The sequence below is a fragment of the Rattus norvegicus genome, chromosome 1 (genome assembly GCF_021556685.1).
Source record: "Rattus norvegicus strain SHRSP/BbbUtx chromosome 1, alternate assembly SHRSP_T2T, whole genome shotgun sequence".
NCBI lineage: Eukaryota > Metazoa > Chordata > Mammalia > Rodentia > Muridae > Rattus > Rattus norvegicus.
The window spans coordinates 110,185,951-110,206,209 of NC_141534.1; the positions used below are offsets into that span (position 1 = coordinate 110,185,951).

The 20,259-nt window shown below is 49.5% G+C and overlaps 1 protein-coding gene and 1 long non-coding RNA gene across 25 annotated transcripts in view; one reads left to right on the forward strand and one right to left on the reverse strand.

The window, feature by feature from the left end:
- Window positions 1–9,493, reverse strand: part of LOC134483134 (uncharacterized) — a 42,548-nt gene extending 33,055 nt beyond the window's left edge. For 2 of the 5 annotated variants that reach the window (XR_015651632.1, XR_015651642.1), the window contains exon 1: window positions 9,127–9,493. This is a non-coding gene — a long non-coding RNA (uncharacterized LOC134483134). Of the gene's footprint in view, window positions 1–3,890; window positions 4,016–6,390; window positions 6,537–7,936; window positions 7,991–9,126 lie in introns of those variants that run through there. The other 3 variants (XR_015651633.1, XR_015651637.1, XR_015651644.1) reach the window with 3 other exon arrangements.
- The window catches only part of Nav2 (neuron navigator 2), a 658,517-nt gene that overhangs the window by 345,562 nt on the left and 292,696 nt on the right, over window positions 1–20,259 (forward strand). For 2 of the 20 annotated variants that reach the window (XM_087609872.1, XM_087609879.1), the window contains exon 1: window positions 8,065–8,268. The exons of 17 other annotated variants lie outside the window; for them this stretch is intronic. Coding sequence is in view for 1 of the 3 variants with exons in the window: in XM_087609863.1 (XP_087465989.1) it covers window positions 8,839–8,889 (51 nt within the window). In the remaining 2 variants the exon portion in view is untranslated. Of the gene's footprint in view, window positions 1–8,064; window positions 8,890–20,259 lie in introns of those variants that run through there. One more of the 20 variants, XM_087609863.1, reaches the window with a different exon arrangement.

Consider the following 20,259-nt stretch of genomic DNA (forward strand, 5'->3'; position numbering starts at 1 on the left):
TATTTTTTTTTTTTACTGTGGCCATGTATAAGTTTAACTTTATCATCAACATATGTTATAAGGAAAATGTAGCATGTATGGGTTTGGTGCTATCTTTCATTTCAGGCATTTCCTGGGGAGGGCGCAGGGCGATAAGAAAGCTACTGAACCCCGTTCCCCATTTCTTTCATGGGATCCCAGAACCCTCACTCCCAGATAACTCTCCCTAAAGTCCTGCACCGTTAAGACCTATGGTGAGCTGTTGGGCAGGCTAAGCTTTTTCCTTCAGCCACCTTTGAGGAACTGGCGCTAGGAGTTCTTGATTTCTAAGACTTTGGTGCTTGGCCTTTCCCTGCTTTTTAGGACAGCCGGAGAGCTGAGAATGGCCTCGCTCCTGAGACAGAGGTGACTGAGCCACGGTGAGCTGGGGCTTGCCCAGGCCACAGAGCTATATTAAAAAACGCTGCCTAGGATAGGTGGGATTGCAAGGCCTGAGGATGAATCTGGGCCCTCTGATGGAATTTCTCTACGAGTATCAATCATAAAGACAGTGAAGGGAAAGTCACCAATCAGGGCCGCAATTCTTCGTTGCCCCAAACCCTGCAGCTGACCACATTTGTGTTGTGTGCTGTTTATGTATTGATCCTCAGTCCACATGGTGACAGTGGTATGTGCTGAAGAGAGGAAGGCCCTGAAGCCAGACGGACAAGGAACACAAGAGGGCTGGCTCTCTTTGTAGCTGTGTGACTCTGAGAAAGCTACTCAACTTGCTAAAATAGTTTTTATTTTTACTTTATGTGTATGAAAGTTGGCCTGTGTGTTACTGGAGCATATGTGCTCCTGGTACCTGTGGAAGACATAAGATGGCATCAAATCCTCCAAAACTGGGGTGACAGGTGGCACCCATAGGAGCTGCCATGTGAGTACTTGGGATCTGAACTCAGGTCCTCTGTAAATGCAGCCAATACTCTTAACCACCAGGACATCCTTTAGCCTTCAATTTACTTTTTTCAAAATTAATAAGTTTATTTATTTACTGTGTACATGGTATCAAATGCATTTACCCCCTGAGCCATCTTGTTGATGGCTGCTTTCTCTCCCTGTAGAACACTTTTGTTGAGATGGAGTCTGAGTATGTAGCCCTGGCTAGCATGAAAATTTTGTAGACAAGGCTAGCCCCTGCACCACCACACTCAGCCTGTAAAATGTAATTTTTTTCATTCTTAAAAATGTGTCTGTAACCAGCATTCCTTGACAAGATGGTGGGTGGAGACAGGAGAACTCCCCAGAGGCTCACAGGCCAGCTAGCCTGGCAAATCCAGCAACAAACAAGAGACTCTCTCTATATAGAGCAAGGTGGAAGACCTCTATCCTGCACCCAGGGCTGCCCTCTGACCTCCACAGGCTGCTGTGTCGCATGCATGCCTGCTCATATACACATAGCATGCACACATGAAAACAGTTAAAAATGGATAAAGAAAAGTTGCCAGGGTAGCTGACCTGACAGGGCCTTGGCGAACATAAAAGTGGGTTGTGGTGGTTTCTTGGTGTTCATGTTCACTGGAACATGACCAGGAGGAAGTTGTGGGGAGGGATGAGCTGCGGCGAAGGCTAAGCCGACTCTGGGGAGCTGTTCTCTGGTTCTGATGTGGGAATTGAGGACTGCCCAGAAAGGCCCAGGCCAATCCAGCAACAGTGACAGTGATCAGCCCCATTCCAGGGGCCGATGTGAAAGCCAAAGGCAGGCAGCAGCTGCACCAGAGAGGCCTCCTTTGCTAAGCAACAGCCTTGGTTCTGGGATTTCCAGGGTGGTCATGTATTGACTTTCAATCAGAAAGTCCCACTGTCTGGGACCACGTCTCTTCCTGTTTATCTTCAGCTGTGCCCTGAGGCCCAAACCCAAGTGCCAGCTCCACCTTCCCCCTATGGGAAGCACCCTTTCCTGGGCTGGGAAAGGAAGAAACCCCAAGAGCAGGTTGTGTATACAGGCATGTGTGTACATGTGTGTACATATGTATGTGTGTCTGTGTCTGTGTGTCTGTGTATGTATGTATGTGTGTCTATGTTTGTGTGTGTGCCTGTGTGTGTCTGTGCACATGTGGGTGCCCACATGTATGTGCATGAGTATGCATGGGTATGTGTGTGCATGTGTGCATGCATATGTGTGTTGTCTACCTCCTGAAGGAAAGAGTACTGGAAAGAAAGGTAACAACTAGCTTACTGGCTGCTCCATCCCAGGGGAGGTCTCCCACACCTCCACCAGGCACTGGTTTCTGATTTCTCTCCACTGTGTTTGCTTAGTTGCTCAGCCACAAACTCTTTGGGCGAGAACTCATTGTGTTCCCTACAGCCAAGGCTCACAGGGCTGGGCTGGGCTTGCCCCCCAACGGTTTCCAGAAAGTGTTGAACGTAAGCATCCCCCTGGGAGAGATGCTGCTTCTTAAACCTCCAATCCTAATCCTTGAGGACCAGAACTGGCCAAGAATGAAAAGGCAGATCTATAATGAATATCAAATCAACGGCCACCCCTGCACCCCATCCTCTCCCCCACTTTAAACCATGGCCACAGAAAACAGAGCCCAGCAACCAACACACCCCAGAGGACTCCCAGACAGCAACTCCTTTCCAAGGAGCTATTCTGAAAATCATTCAATACAAAAACCATGCTTGGGCTACTGGTGGTTGTAAACTGGTAACCCAGCATGCTTCAGCTATAGCTGCCCAGGCTTCCGGGCCCACACTGCCATGCCAGGGCTATGGTTTTTCCTTCGGGCCATTTCCTTTGACCTTACAGTAACCTCTGGTCCACTTGAGTGGACAGAGAAAGCTTAACTAAGTCCTTAAAGCCACTTCCCAAAGGTTGTCAACCCTAACATTTAGCTAGGTCGGAGCCCAGCGTTTCACTCCTGGCCAGTTGGGGGATGGAGGCCTGGCCACACAGGGGCCCTTCAAAGTGGGGTCAGAGGTCACCCAGAGATTGCACAATTTCAGGCCTTATCTGCCTCCTTGAAGTGATGGGCGGGGGAGGGTACTAAAGGAGCCTTGAGGCCTGAGGTGTTGAATTGAGCAAATAAATACCAGGGGTACCTAGCAACTCTGAGATTGGCTGGGAAGTATGCTGCCTGCTCTGGGGAGATTTGTCAGCCTCCAATAAGCCAAAACAAAGCCTGTACACCAGAGCTATCAAGTGAGCCTTCTCAAAACACAGACTGTGCTCAAAACAACAGTGTTTTGAGATCTGTAGAGACACAAGACACGGGCTTACTCTCCAGCATGGCTCTCTAGCCACTGTGAAAGCAAATCAGTGCCTGGGTTCTAGGTGCCCAGCGCACGGTGAGGCTGCAGAGACCTCATGAGTGTGTGGATCTGACATTATATCCTGCCTGGCCCCCCTGGATGCCATTGGGACTTCCAGTCCCCCAATTCACTTGAGTTTATTTCCAGTACCTTTCTTATGACACCACAAAAGGACTTCTATTCAGGGGGTCTGGATTCCTCCAGAAAATTGGGAGATAAAATGGGGTGACTTTTAAGCTCCCTTCAGCCTCTCCATTCTGGACTCATTGGTTCTGTGTAAACTGTGCTAATGCCAAGCCAGGCACTTGAGTGTGCACTTGGATAAGATAGAGAACTTGTTCCGTGGGAAAGTATCACCCAGAGGTGATGGCGTCAACACTGACACCATTATCCAAAGAACAATGAAGCGTACCTACCCTGTCTGCAAGAGGACTACTGAACAGACCATGGCAGGAGAGAGGAATTACTGAGGACCACAGAGATGGGGTGGACAGTTGCAATGGGAAGACAGAACTGAAAGAATTTCGCCAAGTTAACTTTGTCCCGGATCTGAAAAGTCACAACTATACCCTCGGGCAGGGCAGTGACTGGCAGAGACAGCCCTGGGCACTTACGTAGATACATGGGAGCACGGAGCACGCAGCCTAGTTCAGAAGAGAAAACAGTCCAGGGCTTCTAAGTGGGCTGAGAAACACTGTCCTCCTAGAAATTCTCTGCCACTGCCTAACTTTCCACCACTGCCCGGAAAAGAGAGTCTTGGATTGAGTGGCGAGCAGGAAGTGACATCATCAGCCCTGTTGCGGAACAGGCTAGGTGGTGGCATTTAATGTGTGAGCTGGAGAGGTTTTACATTAACTTCATCTCAAGAGACAGGCAGGGACCTGAAGAAGGAGAGTCCTTTGCTGGCCCAGTGTTTTCTAGGGAGGTGTTATTTATTTCTATTTATTTATTACTGTTATTGTCAGTATGGCATTCTGTCTGCTCTCCTGAAAGCCTTAAAACTTACTCTCAAACCCTCCCAGTCCTAAGACCTCATGCCCTTAGACTGACCTTTTAAAATGAGACTCAGGTCGCTCAAAGGCTGGTGGACAGGGAGAAAGCACCTCCTGTGCTTTTGGAGGTCCTCATCCCCAGGCTGCAGAGTAAGAGTCCTCCTTCAGGGCGAATTAGCACTTCAGTCTGACTCTAGTTCTGAAAGCTGACCAGCTGTCATGCTGCATACTTCCTACGGCTTTCAGTTTCATTCTTAGACATTTTCTTCCTTGGATCCCCCCCCCCCACACACACACACAAAGAAAAACTTTTTTTTTTTTTGGCACAGTCTCACTGTATAGCTCAGGCTTGGGTAGCGGTCACCATGTAGCCCAGGCTGGCTCCTAACTCTTTGGCAGTTGTCCTGCATCAGCCTTTCAAATGTTGGCATTCCAGATGTGAGCCACCACACCCAGCTCCATCCCGTTCATTCTAAGATCCTGACCCTTCTCCGTATCGGAAGGCTGAGGTAACTCCTTAAGCCACTTGTGGAAATGCATGCACACAGGTTACCTTCCTTGTCTCCAGGAAGACACTTCATTTCCTGACTGCAATGCAGTAGTCACTCAGAGATAGGAAGCCGGTCAGGCCAGCAAGCCCTCATAATATTTAGTTTTAAAAACACAGGCTGGGAGAGATCCTCTTTCTGAACCTCAGATCTGCAAGGTCCTTCTTAGCCTTGCTGTGTCTAGTCCTCAGAGGGGCCCTGTGTCACACTCACCAGCCACAGATATCTAGGATGTCCACTGGGTACTGGGGTTTTTCCTGGTCAGGTCCAGCCTCATGTCTCCTCATATTATGCCACCAAGCTTATTCCCTCCTCCTCCTCCTCCTCCTCCTTGGATGAGCGCACAGATCATTTCTTTCCATGGTCACCCTAGACCATGTAAAAGACAAGCATTCGAAGCCGTCTGAAGAGGCTTCCCCAGCCACCCCTACCCTCACTGCACTTTTTCTTCATCATTCATTGGTCTGGCTGAAGAAGTAGGAGACCTGTTAAACTGAAGTGTGGCTTCTGGGAAACGCATTAAGCCATTCACAGCTGGACATAAATTAGTTTATCAGGCACAGAGTTTAGGCACTAGAAGAAATGCGTATCACTTTGGTGTGGGAGAGAAGGAAGCGACTCCATGGACGGGCATCTCTCTCCTATGGAGGGAACAGTGGAATCTTTTGGGGTGCCAGGTCACCAGCTGGTTCACTCCCAGTCTTGTTCCTCTTCTTTTTTTGCCTTGAGGATCAAGAGCCCCAAAACCCCGACTCACTCCAGAGTGGCTCATTAGGAGAACTGAGCATATAGACAAATTTAGAGTGAACAAGAGCACTGAGTGATGTAATGCAGGGATGGAACATTCTAGAATGCAGCATACTAAAAGCAGACCCGGGCTCTGAGGAGGCACAGCCAGGGGTGGGCAGTGTCACAGCTTGTAAGTGTCAGCCCTGAATGGACAGGCCCAGGGGATAGGTCAGAAAGCCAGAACTGGAAAAGAGGCCACCAGCTTGGAGAAAGTAGACCGCTGTCGCACCGGGTCCACACAGGCTAAACTCCTTCAAAGGCCACGGCCGGAGACTAGAAAAACAGGAGGAAGGAGACAATGTGGTAGAGGCAGCTTGGGTGGTGAATCACTGAATCACCCAAGGCAATCGCTGGAGTAAACTCGCAGCTGTCACCCTCAGGAGCCACCCATGACACACTCAAACAACTGGCCGTGGCTGCACACACCTGCGATTCATGTAGTCATCATGCCTTGACCCCTCATCACCTCAGCGCTCTTCTTCCTCCCTTCAGCCTCTACTGTTTCAAACCTTTCCCATTACGACAAAGGTTCTTCCCGAGACAGGAATTTAGACACCCTGCTCTTCATTTACGGTCTACAGATAGAGGACACCCTCCTTTCCAAGAACCTAGCTGGCCTCAGCCAACAGATAACCCCCAACTTCTGCCACCCGGTGATCACATTCTGACTGTTCCATGCCACCTCATCCCTGTACCACCTGGTACCGGTTCCCCCTCCCGTCCCCATGAGATGCTTCTTACTTTTCTCGAGGAAGAAAGGTATGCACAGCTTGAGAAGCGCTCACCAGGGACAGGCGTTATCTAGCTGTCCTTCCAGGTAGTCACACAGCAGAAAGGGACTCTACCGGCTTCCTGGTACAACACGAAAAGTCACAGAAGAGCTGCACCACAAAGACTCAAGGCTGAAAGAGCTAGCATGTCTATCTTCCACCTATAAGCACATACAGAGTCCCTTTATTGGAACTGGTCAGGTACAAGTAGTGACCCTGTCCTTCTCCCTCCTCCTTATACCATGAGTGGTGTTTCCCATTTCTGAACAGCCTGCACCTGTGGCCGGGACTCTGCGGTGACTTACTGTCACTGTTAGCATTGCAGCTATCCAGGGCAGTGTGCCTATAGCAACTTCCCGGGAGAATGCATGGGCCCCTGGGCTGGTAGCATCTACACAGAGGCTTTGGTTTCCAGTCTTCCTCCCCAACACCGTGGGCCTCTACTTTAAAATATGAAACAGCCTCTGTTTTGCTGTCTTGGCCACTAAGAGTAGCCAAGCTTTAGTTCTGGAAAATAAAGATATTTTAAGATTTGGCTTCTGACTATATGTCTATTTTAATACAAAGCATGCATTTCCAAGTGGCATGTGTGCTGTGCCGTCCCCCTCTAGGGTATACCCCTACCCTTGAACTGCAGAGACCTGTGTAACTTCCACTCCAGGCCACATACTGTGGCAAGCACTAAGTGTGGAACAGACACTCTAGGAGAACTGACTAGTTAGGATTGGGACTTGTCTAGGGGGACAAAGTAGAAAATGTTAGCAGAGTGAAGCCTACGTGAGCCTAGGAGTGACAACATGATACTGGCAGGATAAAGGAGTGTGGGCGGTGGGGGACTTGCTACATTTATGGAGTCAAAAGGCCTTCTGAGAAGGTGACCTGAGAGACCACAGGCGAATCTAGATGAACAATGTTCCAAGATGTGAGGTGGGAAGGACCTTGATATGTTAGCAACAGAACAAAGGCAACTGCTTGTGGAGCCCGAACGTCAGGATGGAGGGTATAAGAGGTTGGGTAGATAAGTTTGGGAAACTGTGCCTTAAAAGCGTACTTATTTATTTTTAACAATGAAAGAAATCAAATCCTGAAGGAAAGAGGTATAGGAAACATTTTCAAATCTCTTTGGTCTGCTTTAAGGACCACTCTTCAAAAGATTGGGACCCATCCTCTCACCTCCTCTTGTTTTGAACTTTTAGCTGCTGAAAAGAACATATAATAACATGAAATAACATATAATGAGTTAGTTCCAAGAATCTTGGCCCAGCTCTTATCAGTTCTAGAGAAGCTGTTGTTATCCAGAACTCTTACTGCTGCCCAAGCCAGACACTTGACTTGAGGTCCGGTGCCCCGGGCCATGAGTTGGGGGTGGGGAGATATGCTCAGAACACTATAAACCTTCGATAGTGAAAGTTCCTGAGAACCTCTGGAGAGTCACGTTTGGATTAGAGGACGGTGAAGCTGCCCAGTCCTGGAAGTCTCAGAGAAAGAGCAGCACAGACACAGCCAACAGTAGGTAGAGAACACTGAGGGAGAAACAAAGTATCCAAAGCCACGTCCCTACCTGTCCCCTCCTCCCCTGCCAAGGTTTACGGAAGTCCTTTCTCTTGCAGCTACCAGGTGTGTTTGAAAACACCCAAGCTTTATCCTTCACATAGCAGGAAATAAATACCTCCAAGGGTGTGGGCCAGCGTTGGTGGGGGAGGGTAGGGGAGAGCGTGTGTGTGTGTGTGTGTGTGTGTGTGTGTGTGTGTTTGTGTGTGTGTGTGTGTGTGCGCGCGCGCGCGCGCGTGTGTGTGCGCGCGCCCATCTCCCTGTGTGCCTGCGTTTATCCTACAGACGAAATCCAGATTACAGCTGTCTCTCGGTACCAGTGACTACAATGGGACAATTTGGGTGAGTTTGATGCAGAAAGTGAGATGGAGCTGAGCACGTGTTGAGGGAGATACGAGCTGGTGTCCTGGCTGAGAACCAGAATGGTCCTGGAAGCCACAGCCCCCTCTCGGGATCGCAGCCCTCCTTCCTGCCCAAGGCTGTCCCGCCTACCCTCGCCCTCTGCTCAAGAGTTAGGACCTCCCCGCTGTGCTGGCTGCTCTCAGCTCCTCTTGCACGGGAGCACTGCGACAGTGGACAGTGCCCCCCGCCTCTCCTCACCACAACCCGGAGTCCCAGGGGCCCCAGCGTCTGCTCTCTGGGCACAGGGGAGTTATTGGATCGCACAGAGGGAGCACGGCACTTGAGAATTGTGGGCGCAGGACTTCTGCTCCCGCCTTGGTTCCCACCCCCTCCGCCCCCAACCCAGGGCTTGGCGAAGTGACCTCCGTGGCCCGCCAGGGATGCCCCAGGGGCTGCAGAACAGTGGACGACCTGGCGCCCGGGCCAGACCAACGAGTTGGCCGACAGGTGCTTCGGCTCCTTTTTTCTTCTTCCTTTCCCCTTCCCCCACCCTCCTCACTCTGAAGTAAGATGAGCGTGATGCTGTGGCGCTGGGAACAGAACAATTCCACCATGAAGCTGGTAAGGTCACACTGCAGACTCACAAGCTCTACTTTGGTCTCTTCCCTGACAGCCTGAATCGTTGCTGGAGTGGGAAACCCCCAATCCACATTTGGTATTTCTCTTTTTTGTTTTGAAGTGTGTGTGTGTGTGTGTGTGTGTGTGTGTGTGTGTGTGTGTGTGTATGTGTGTGTGTGTTCTTTGTGTGTGTGGGGAACAGAGCTGAGCTGAGCTGACTTATGTCCCCATTCCTTTTACCTGTGAATTCCTGAGGCTTCTGCAGTTGCACCTCCAGGGTCATCTCCTTGGTGCAGAGCTATTCTCCAGGCAGGACTTGAGACAGCAGGACTTGAGACAGCATGGTGTGCCTGCTGGACCCCTGCCCAGCACTGTGTTGTAGTCTTTTAGGATGGACATGGGTGCTGCTCCTGGGAGGTGGGAACATGCAGCCCCTCTTATTTCCCCGACCATCACAGTACAGTAGATCCTTTTCAAGCTTGCAAGAAGCCTGCAGTCTTCGGGTACCTTTTCCCTCCGTTTTCAAAAGTAACTGCTGCTCCCTCCTGGGAGAGGTGAAGCCAGCAGTGCTGTCCGTGCTGCTCCAGGAAGGCTGAATTGTTTTCTCATCCCAAGCAGGAAATGGGATCCAAAAGTTCTTCTGGCTTTGGCTTTAGTGTGTGTGTGTATGTGTGTGTGTGTGTGTGTGTGTGTGTGTGTGTGTTTATCAGATGGTTTCGGCTGGCAGGGCTTGTAAACTTTCCCACCCACAAGTCAGAGAGTGCTGTGGTCTGGTCAGTGCCCTCAGCATGCAGTGGATAAAGGTTCCTACTTTGCAGATCCCATGCTGAGCTTGATGTGAAAGAGCTCAATATAGAACAGGACGAATAAGCTGGAATTCGTACCTATTAGGGCGATCTCATTAAAGATGCTATTTTAAAACAACACCAGCAAACTAATGGACGCCGCGAGCCTGAGTCTCCACAATGATGGAGTATTTGTTAGCAAAGCATACCTTACTGTTCGCCCTGCGTGTGTTATGATTGGCCTGTGTAACCTTAAGCTACTATTTTGCAGCTTGGTTTAAGGTGCTGTAACATTAGCAGACATTACCCGCCTTTGCTGCTCTGGATCATGATTGCAGCTCCTTAATCCTTTCCTGGAACCTTACCCTCGCCTGCCGTGGGATAGCCAGAGTTCCCCTTGCTTCCTCCCCAAGCCATGTCTGGGATGCTACTCTGCTATGCAGTCTAGGAGAGTCAGGGCCCCGTCTGACCTGCAAAGGTTTTTTATGAAGAAAATGGCTTTCATGGTGAAAATGAACTCTGTGCCAGGCAGGGAAACCATAGAGCATCCCAGTACACGGAGGGCATCTGGGGCCTGGTGGCAGGTGCCTGAGGTCAGAACTGGGACATCTTGGCTGCCTCTTTATCCCACGGAGAGAGCTTTCTTCTGCATGGGTCAGAGGGTCAGCCTTTATTGGGTCTGACCGGGTCTTTAGGCTTGTCTCACTTTCCAAATGAACTATATGGACCACCCAAGATGGCTGTACCCCTCTTCCAAGCAGGCAGAGGAGGGATGGAGGAGCTCAGACAACCTGCTAGCATACATAAGCCAACAGTTACTGTTCTGGTTACCCCATTGTCTCCTGAGCCCAGACAGGAAAATGCATGGCTGGGTCCTGTTATGCAGAGAGCCTCCTGCGTCCCCCAAGCGAGCCTCAGCCCTTCTGTAGAGTCTGAGGAGCAGCACATACATTGCTAATCGTATCAAAGCTACCAGCATTCTGCTGTGAACTTGCCCACTTGCTCTTCTAGGGACGTGAGCTTAGTGGGCACAACGACTGCATCACTAAGGGCCTTTGCTCCTAGCTGACTCCTGGTTTCCTTACCATTTACTAAATCTGACCCCCATTGCCTTTTCCGCAAGATAGGGTTTTGCAGTTTTCTGTCCTTGCCCAAAGGTGACACAGAGTAGTCCAAGAACAGGGCCAGCCTAGAGTCTGAATCACGGGTACAGACTACTTGGGCACCACCAAGCTTCTTGCTGTCATTTTCTTCAACGGTAAATGAGACACAGTCTAGGGTCCCACTTGGCCTGGAGCTCCTGGGTGAATGTCTAGCGATGGGCTCTGGAAAGCAAACCTCTCTTATCTTTAAATCATTGCTGGCCCTCGGCAGGAGGGAGTTTCCTGAGAACATCTTAGAAGTCAATTGTGTGTGAATAACCGCCCACAACAGGGCCTGGGAGCAGAGGTGGGCACCCGACCTTTTATCACTGATGCAGTTCAATAAACATGGAGTCAGTTAACCCACAGCTTGAGAAGTCACTGTTCTGACTGAAGAGCGGAGCCGAAGGTTTTGCTCCATGTTTTATTTTAAAGCTAATTGGATTAAAAAAAAAAAAGATCAAGCGCCATTAGAGGCGAAGTTTGGATCTCCCTGTGTTATCTCTGCAGGGGAATGTCAGTAATGCACCTGCCCACCTCCAGAGAGAAGGCAGTGACTGGTAGATTTTCAGTGAGAGGAGGTGACTGCTCAGGCCTGAAGCTCCTGCTGGGAAAAGCTAAGCTTAGGCACAGCCAGGAGCATCGTGTAGGTGGCTGTGACATCCTTGTCACCCCTCAGCTCCCTTCCCTTGGATTCTTTACTGTTAGGCAGGGCATGGAGAAACAAGGAAGCCATTGCTGAAGCAGCTGGTCCTGGAGAAGAAGCAGTAGCGTCCAGCTGTAAGAGTGGTGTGAGAAATGGTACTCAGAGAAGCACCCTTTCCCCACTTGCAGTTTGTGCTAGCGCAGAGCCCAGGCTCTGGCAGGACACCTGCAATCTGCTCTGGTCATGTGACTTCTAGACCTCAGCCTCCTGGTCCGTACCTAGGGACCAGAACATCCCCCAGAACTGCTGTGAGAATTAGGAAGAAGATGCAGCTGGCTTTATGCTCAGGGTCAGGTAATTGGTGGCAGGTGAAGAGCTGACCTTCCGATGAGGTGAACCAGGAGAGTGTACATGTCTCCATATACAAAGAAGGGAGCAGTGCCCCTAATGGCCAGCAGGGCCAAGCCTGGGGAAGTACCTGTCACTCAGGATTCTTTCTGTCCAGCTGTCGCTGTATCTCTAATTTTACGCAGTAACCATACATTTGTGGTAAAGAAGGGATAAAAAGAATTGCTAGAATAACCATAATAGCTGGTGTGCACGGAGACTTTGATTTGCAGATTACACAATGATTCATCTCTGTAAACTAGAAACTGTTAGATAATTAGTCCCCGGCTGTCCAGATGAGGAAAAGAAGGCCCAGCGTTCGGAAGACTCACCCCTGGTTTTCTAGGGGCAATGACCAGGCATCAGGCTACTTGGTTCAGAGAGCAGTGTGCTTCCTAGAGACCAGCGGGGCTGAGGCACAGAGAGGGCTGCAAGACTATGTGACCTGAGCTGTGCCCTCTGCAATGTTTCTCTTTCTTTGTGAGCTGATTGCCCTTCTTTATGCCGGGGCATGCTGGGAGCAAGGTACAGAGGAAAGTCAGGGTGGGTTAGTAACCCTGAAAACAATCTTTACAGGGCCCTCCCTCAGAATGATGAGGGAAGCGGCTCTGAACGGGGAATAAGGGTGCTGAGTGTGCCGCTGACCTTTGACCTTTCCCCAGAGGCGCTGGTTAGCCTGCCTCCCCCACGAACACGCAACCTGCCCTTAGCTAGGCTAACAGGGAGATCAGATGGGGTCAGGGCCGTGGGGCTTTGTATGTGGGGCTTTCTCTATAGTTGTTCTACTCAGATCCAAAGCCCAGGACGTAACAGTTCTGCAGAGAGCCTGAGACAGTACTGCAGGTACTGTGTTCAAAACGAAAGTGTATGTGGTGGTGTGTGTGGGGGTGGTGGGTAAAGTGCTTGCTGAGCAAACCCAAAGACCTGAGTGTAGATCCCCAGCATTCATATAGAAAGCCGAGTGTGGTGGCGTGTGCCTGTAACCACACCACTGGAGAGGTGGGGATGGCAAATACCAGGGGCTCGCTGAGCCGCTAGCCAGTCTAGCGGAAACAGTGAGCTCCAGGTTCCGTCGAGAGACTGTGTGTGAAGAAACGAGATGGAGAGTGACAGAGCAAGACACTCGTGTTGACCTCTGACCTCCAAACATGCACATTCGGGCAGGCGCATTCACCCATACTCATAGACCACACATACAAAACGTGAGCGCCTCTTTGGTGTTTCCTTTTCCTGTCTTGATCTATAATTGCCAAATATAGCAGGCTGGCAGGCAGGAGGGAAGGCAGGCAGGCAGGAGGGAAGGCAGGCAGGCAGGCAGACAGACAGACAGGCAGACAGGTATCTAAGGTGTTTGGTGTAATGGTTTTGACATATATGTGCACAGTGAAATGATTATTACCACGACACTAACACGCACCCCTTGTCACAGTCAGCCCCTCCTCGCCTCTCTCTGAATGGGCTGTCTCCCGTTTCCTCAACTACTTTTTTTTTTCAGAGTAAGGGCTCATTGGCACTCACTTCATGTTACTCCCATCTCTCGCCGGGAAGTATCAGTTATTTCTGCTCATGGGCACTGTAAGTTTTTCTCTACTTTCCACTAATTGTAACTGGCATAGATTCTTCTGTCTGCTGGCTACTGAACACTCTCTGTTTTCTGTTAGTCCTTTAATGCTCAAGGGCAAGAAATTCCACCCTTTCTGCAAGAAGCCAGGTTGGGGTAGACAGGAATGCTTCCATAAGAGTCTCTGCTGTGAGTCATAAGCCTTGGTATTCATTTCAAAATCGAAACCATCGCCTGTGCAGAAGGTTCAGTTTTGGTTAATTACCAGGGCAGTAAAGACTGGGATGTTGAAGGTGAAGAAAACAAAAACCCTGAAATTAGCAAGTAACTCCTTTGCATGACATTTGGGGAGCTTACACATTTTCCTTTACTTTTTGTGTTAATGGAGGCATAGAGATTTATAATTAGCCCCGCTGGTGACCCAGCTGTGCTTACGTTACCAACATAATTGTTCTTGTATGGAGTTAGAACAAAACATTTTTGGCCGGGGGGCGGGGGGGGTTCTATTTCTGACCTCTGTCAGATGCCACCCACACAGAAGACATGTGTCACACCAAGCTTTTCTTTGGGGGTCTCTAATCTGTCTAGGACGTGTAGCCTGCTGTCTTCCAAGCCAGCCCAGGGCTCTTCCTGAGGGTTGTTCTTCTGACTTACATGTCATTGCAGATGTGCTGGCTGAGGTGTGATAAGAGTTGCAGACTGAGAGGCACTGAGACGGTCAGAGCACCCAGCCAGGGACCCAGGATGCGGCGGAGCATGGGTTAGGATGAGATGATGCGGGTCTGCTTACGCAGAGTAAGAAGACAGTTGTATTGGAGATACTTGAAGTGGTTAGGAAGTAGGGCAGGATTGTTCTTGCTCACTCCATCCTGTCATAACACTGTGGGGGTGGGACAAAGGTGGAGTCGTCACCCACATGAAGTTTCAGGATTCCAGACTGACAGACAGTGGTCCCATCCCCAGGCAGAAGTCTTTAGAGTAGCTGAGCTTGTTAGAGGAGGAAGCCCTGCTTGTCACCAGCACTCAAGGCCTTCTGGGTGGTTTTGTTATAGCTGTCTCTATTCCTCTGCATGGCTTCCATTATGGGGTAATCACGGGGCATAGTAGTCACAGGGTTTTGTTTTTGTTTTGTTTTTTAGCCTGTCTGTATACTTGCCTACTTTTAACAGCCATTGGCATGGTTTAATGTGTACATATAATGTATATGCAAGTGTGGGGATATACATGTGCAGGTCAGAGAACAACTTTGGGGTGTGGGTTTTCTCCAACTTGCTGATGTAGAGGCTTCCTCATTTTCGCTCATCATCATACTCTAGGCAATCCTCCTGTCTCCGTTTCAAACCTATTTCACCTTAGGAGTTCTGGGTGCTGCAATATCTGGCTTTATTTTTAAAGTAATTTTTTTTCAAAAAGATTTATTTGTTTGCTATGTATACAGTGTTCTACCTGCGTGTTTGCCTGCAAGCCAAAAGAAGGCATCGGATCCCGTTACAGGTGGTTGTGAGCCACCGTGTGTTTGCTGGGCATTGAACTCAGGACCTCGGGAAGAACAGTCAGTGCTCTTAACCTCTGAGCCGTCTCTCGAGCCCGGCTTTATTTGATTTTATTAATTTATTTTTTGACATGACTTCTGGGAGTTGAGCTTAGGTAGGTAGGCCTATGGCAAGGGATAATGTGGGACAAACACACCCTCCCCCCCAAAAAAAACCCTTTTACATGCTGAGTCTTCAGAGTGCAATTGAGATACTGCAAATGAAGTCTCAATCCAGAGCCTGAGTCATAAAGTCGTCAAGCTGAGGTGAGGAATTGTCCCCTCTGAGCCTGGGAAGGCACCGAGGGTAAGGCAAAGCCTGGCTGTTTATGGTTTGAGTTGGAAATTTAACTGAGCAGTGGGTTCCGGCGCTGCACTCCCTTGACCTGTGGAATCGTTTCCCCGTTCGATCTTGTTGAGGAGGAGAAAGCTGGATTGAACCCCTCTGGTTGGGTGACTGTGTTCAGAAGCCACAGGCAGGAAGGACAGTAGAATCCAGGCCGAGAGTCCTGGAATGCCGTCACTGTCAGGAAGAGGCCCTGCAACAAGGTGTCGCAGCCAAGCACTTCAGAGAGGGACCAACCTAGGGCCTCTTGTTTATGGCCCCTCCACTCACCGCTGCTCTGAGAGTCCCTGTAGCAGAGGTGCAAAGAGCCAGCGCTTAGAACCATGCCTGGAAAAGCCACACTTCTTTGGAAATGGGCTGCAGATGACGTAACCCTGTGGTATCCCGTTACCCGGTTCTTGGCTAATCTTTGTATAAAACTTGTTTAGGTGAAATTCAAGTCTGGAGAAGCCAGCTAAAGTACATTACTTTCCCGCCGTTGAATGCCTCCTGGACTTGGAATAACATTTAATCTAAAGAGTAAAGTGATATTTCCTGAGATAGCAATGAGTTCATGTTTGGAAATTAAACCAACTGAGTTTATTGCATCTTTCCTTTCTTTCTTTTTTTTTTTAAGTGGACACTTGTGGTAGGAGATGTTCTCTCTACCAAGTAATGTCTAGCCTGGCCGCTGTACCGGGGCAGTTGGGAGCTATAGACATAGCAGTGTTTAGCTCTTAAAGGCTGACCAACTGCCTCTCTGGCTGGGTATTGTACCAGATTGAACAGTTTTTAGTCTAAGGGGGCTACCATTTGAATGTGCAGTTTTCTGGCCCAGGGAAACTCAGCAAACACCCCTGCTTTAGATTAAGCATCCCTGAGCTTGCGTGACTTGTCTCCTGCCTTTTTATCCTTTGCAAGATGCCTCCCGCTCTGTAAAGGATGAGTGATCAGCCACCTTAGAGCTGAGAAAGAGTGCTGCTGGTGGGCCTTTGTGGACAGCGGGCTGGCCAAAGAGAGGAAAGAGTGAATGAGAGGAATCAGAGCGTGAGACCTGTCACCGTCCCTGTACAGAGGCTTAGTACATCACAGACACATAAATCTATGTGTGATTGACTTGAACTCCTACATGTCACTTGACAAAGGCTGTCTGGTTCCGTTCCACGATGTCGAAACTGGAAAGCCCTGGAGCTGAACCGATGGCTCAGCGGTTAAGAGCACCGGCTGCTCTCCCAGACGACACAGGTTTGATTCCCAGCACTCACATGGTGGTGGGCAACCATCTGTAACTCCAGTTTCAGGGGGTCTGAGGCGCCAGGTATGCGTGTAGCACAAACACACATATCAACAAGACACCTAAACACATGAAATACAGTAAAATAAAAGTTAGCTTGCAGAGTCCTACTGACTGGGTCTGCACAGATAAAGAATGTCGCCTCACATGCCTTGCTCTTGACAGTGTCCTCTGCGTCCTTCTTTGTACATGCATGGTCATAAAAGAGCCAATACTTACCTTATTTGGACACTGTGGTCCTAGGGTGAGATCCAGAGCCCATCAACCCCGCCCCTTTCATTAGATCAATGGCACCTGCAGGGGCTCCATCCTCTCATTCCCCAGAAGCCACCCAGCACCTGCTACGTGTCCAATATTGAGTCCCAGTTTTTATTTTTCAGCAGCGTGCAGCGTGATCACATGCAATCCATTCCTTTTTATTTTATAAGCATACCGAAATGAATAAATCCATGGGGTAGCTAGCAGAAAGACCTGAGTGTCCCGTAACTCTAAACCTCTGTGTCCTGGCTGTAGCTGGGGGGGGGGTGCGGGGGGGTGTCACAGCCCAGCAGGGGTCCACTCCACCATCAACCTCCGGTTAAGTGTTTCTAGCATTCTGCAGTGACATAGCATATATTACATGTTTGCGGGGGCAGTTCCAGGAATCTTCTGGCATGGCTCCTGGGTGAACCCAGACACAATGGATCTGGGGAAAACAGAGTGTAGACGTCCACCTTGCGCCTGTCATTTGGCCGCTACCTCATCTGTCCCCTGCATGCTTCTTACCACACCTACCCTCCTTGGAGAATGTGGTCCTGGGCTGAAACTGGGGCAAGGCACCGTCCCCTTGCATCAGAATCAAGTTATAACAAGACCATTTTACTTCTGGGTTTTACTGGGTTCCCAGGTGGAAGCCGGTGGATTCTGGGTCTCTCTTTAGTGGATGAGGAGTTGATTCACCTGTTGTATATGCTGGCCGGGTGTATCTGATGAAGACCTGTCGTTCTGATTCTTGGGGGTCACTTTTGGAAGATAAGTGACGGCCATGCTAATGGTCCTCCTTGAATTTCCATGGCTTCGGACTAGTAGGAGTGGTGACTTTCTAGTTGCTTTGGGTCTTAAATGTTTTGCAGCCAGGTAACAGGAAGGTGAAGACGCTGCCTCGCCCCTCCCCAGCATTCTGTTGTGGAGGGCTTCTCTGGTAAGCACCAGCTGGAGGCTAGCACTAGAGGAACGGCATGCCCCTGGTGAGCACGCCTCTCTGCAGACACATGGGCAGCGCGTGCCAACTGGTTGTCAGTGGCAAGCAGAGACAAGGGGAGTTTGAAGAGTCCTGAGGCTTTTAGCCTGGGAAACGTGTACCGCAGTCCTGGGAGATCCACGAGGCCAAAGGGAGTCGCAGTAGCGAGTAACCAGCTAGACATGATGGATTGGCTCTGGCAGTGCCACGTTAGAAGTTATTCATAGCATTTTTAAAGTTCGGTCGAATATTTAGCTACACTGGTCCAAACGTTACAAGGGGAATGTGAATCCACACAAGCAATGCCTGTGCCCTCCTCCCTCCTCTTACCCTGGGTACAAACACCATGGCCTTCATTAAACTGGCTAAGCACCTCCTACCTCCCCAGCTCAAGGACAGTTGATAAATTGCAAGGAATCTGACGGAACCCTGAGGAAAGCTGCCTCCCCTGCTTGACTCTACAGGGTCAGCTTTATCTGTCTCAGCCCTCAGACTGTAAGGCAGAGAGACTTGGAATGAGGATGAAGATGCCAGAGGTGCTGGTGCCTCTCCTGAAACTGAAAGGGACTTTATGGAGCCTCGTGCCCAGCTTAAAACATAGCTGTCCTTTGATAGCCAAATAGAATTGGTACCCCGACCTCTGTCGATAACACAATCTGTGACGCTTGAGTACCTGTGTGTGTGTGTGTGTGTGTGTGCGCGCGCGCGCGTGTGCACGCGTGAGCATGAGTGTGCACATGCATGCATGTATGTGTGTATATATGTGTGTGTGCATGTGTGTATGTGTATATGCATGTGTGTGCGTGTGTGCGTGAGCATGAGCGTGCACATGCATGCATGTATGTGTGTATATATGTGTGTGCGTGTGTGTGTCTGTGTGTGTGCGTGCGTGAGCATGAGCGTGCACATGCATGCATGTATGTGTGTATATGTATGTGTGTGCATGTGTGTATGTGTGCGTGCTTGTGTGTGCGCGCGCACGTCGTGTATCGTGTGTGTATATTCTCATGTGACCCAACCTGTGTTCTTTGAAATATCTCCACATCACTCTTGGAACTTAACACAATGGAAATGGCATGTAGCGTGTTATTACACACATTGTTTAGGCCTAAAAGTACAGTTTTTAAGGGAGTTTTTTTTTTTTATCTTTGTTGGTTGAATTGCAGATTAGGAACCTGTGCACGCACAGAGGGCACACTCACATTGACCTTTGCTGGGCCAGATGAGGCACAGCTCTTGTGGGAAGAGTGACCTAGTTATGGAGGAAAAAAGCCAAATCATCAAGTAGTGAGTCACTTTCTTGGGAACCCAAGTGGGAACTTGGTCAGAGGGCAAAGGGGAAAAGTTCCATTTGTTTCCAACATGGTTGCTTGCTGCCAAGCTTTCCATAGAGAAGCTGGGGCAAGCAGACTCAGTGGAGGGAATGTACTTCTATACCCTACCAAGTAGGAGCTCCAAACTGCCGTGTGCATGTGTGTGTGTGTGCATGTGTGCATGTGTGTATGTGTATATGTGTGTGAGTGTGCTTGTGTGTGTGTCGTGTGTGTGTGCATGAGTGAGCATGAGTGTGCGAGTGCATGCATGTATGTTTGTGTGCGTGCGTGTGTGTGTGTGTGTGTGTGTGTGTGTGTGTGTGTGTGTGTATAAACCACATGCCAGATGACCGGCTTCCCAGAAAACCCCCAGAAGCTGACGTTGGAGATTTTGAGGGAGTCTCCTCTGTGATGTGCTGACCTTAGCAAGAGAATAACTTGGTCCAGATCATTATGATCTTGGACCAATGACAATTTGTCTGGACTTCAGAGTCTCTGGTGGGAACACTGGAAGATTAGCTGAGTCTTTTTCTCAAGGGGTGGGGGAGTCATCAATGGTGCTGAATAGATGGTATAGTTAAGAGAGATCTGAGAATGGTTCAGTTTAAGAGCACTCATTCCTCTTGCAAAGGACTCAAGTTCACTTCCCAGTACTGATGTTTGGTGGCCCACAACCACCTGCAACATCAGCTCTGTGGAGGCTCAGTGCCCTCTTCCGGCCTCCACAGGCTCTATATTACATGTGCACACCCCCTCCCACCATACACACACACACACACACACACACACACACACACACACACACACACACACACAGCTTTTTATTTAGAAAGAAGATTCTAGACATTTAGACTTGTCTGCAGTCTGGGGGTCTTCAGAAAAACCTCCCAAAGCTAGAACTTGAAAGCAGACTAGAGGTAGGTGGAATTTAGGAAGGAAAGTCACAGATAGGGTGAAGGGTGAGTGTGAAGGCATACATTTTCACGATTTTATGAAACATTTTGTAGTATAGCTAGCAGGAGAGCGACTCATGTGCCCTAGGTGTTCCTGGCTCAGAGAAAGAGGACTGGCTCTCTTCTTAGAGAGCCTGCACGCCAGCCCTGACGTTTACTTACTCCATTCCAAGCAGTGTGGTGCCAACGATAATGTAGCGTGAATATTTCAAGGGTA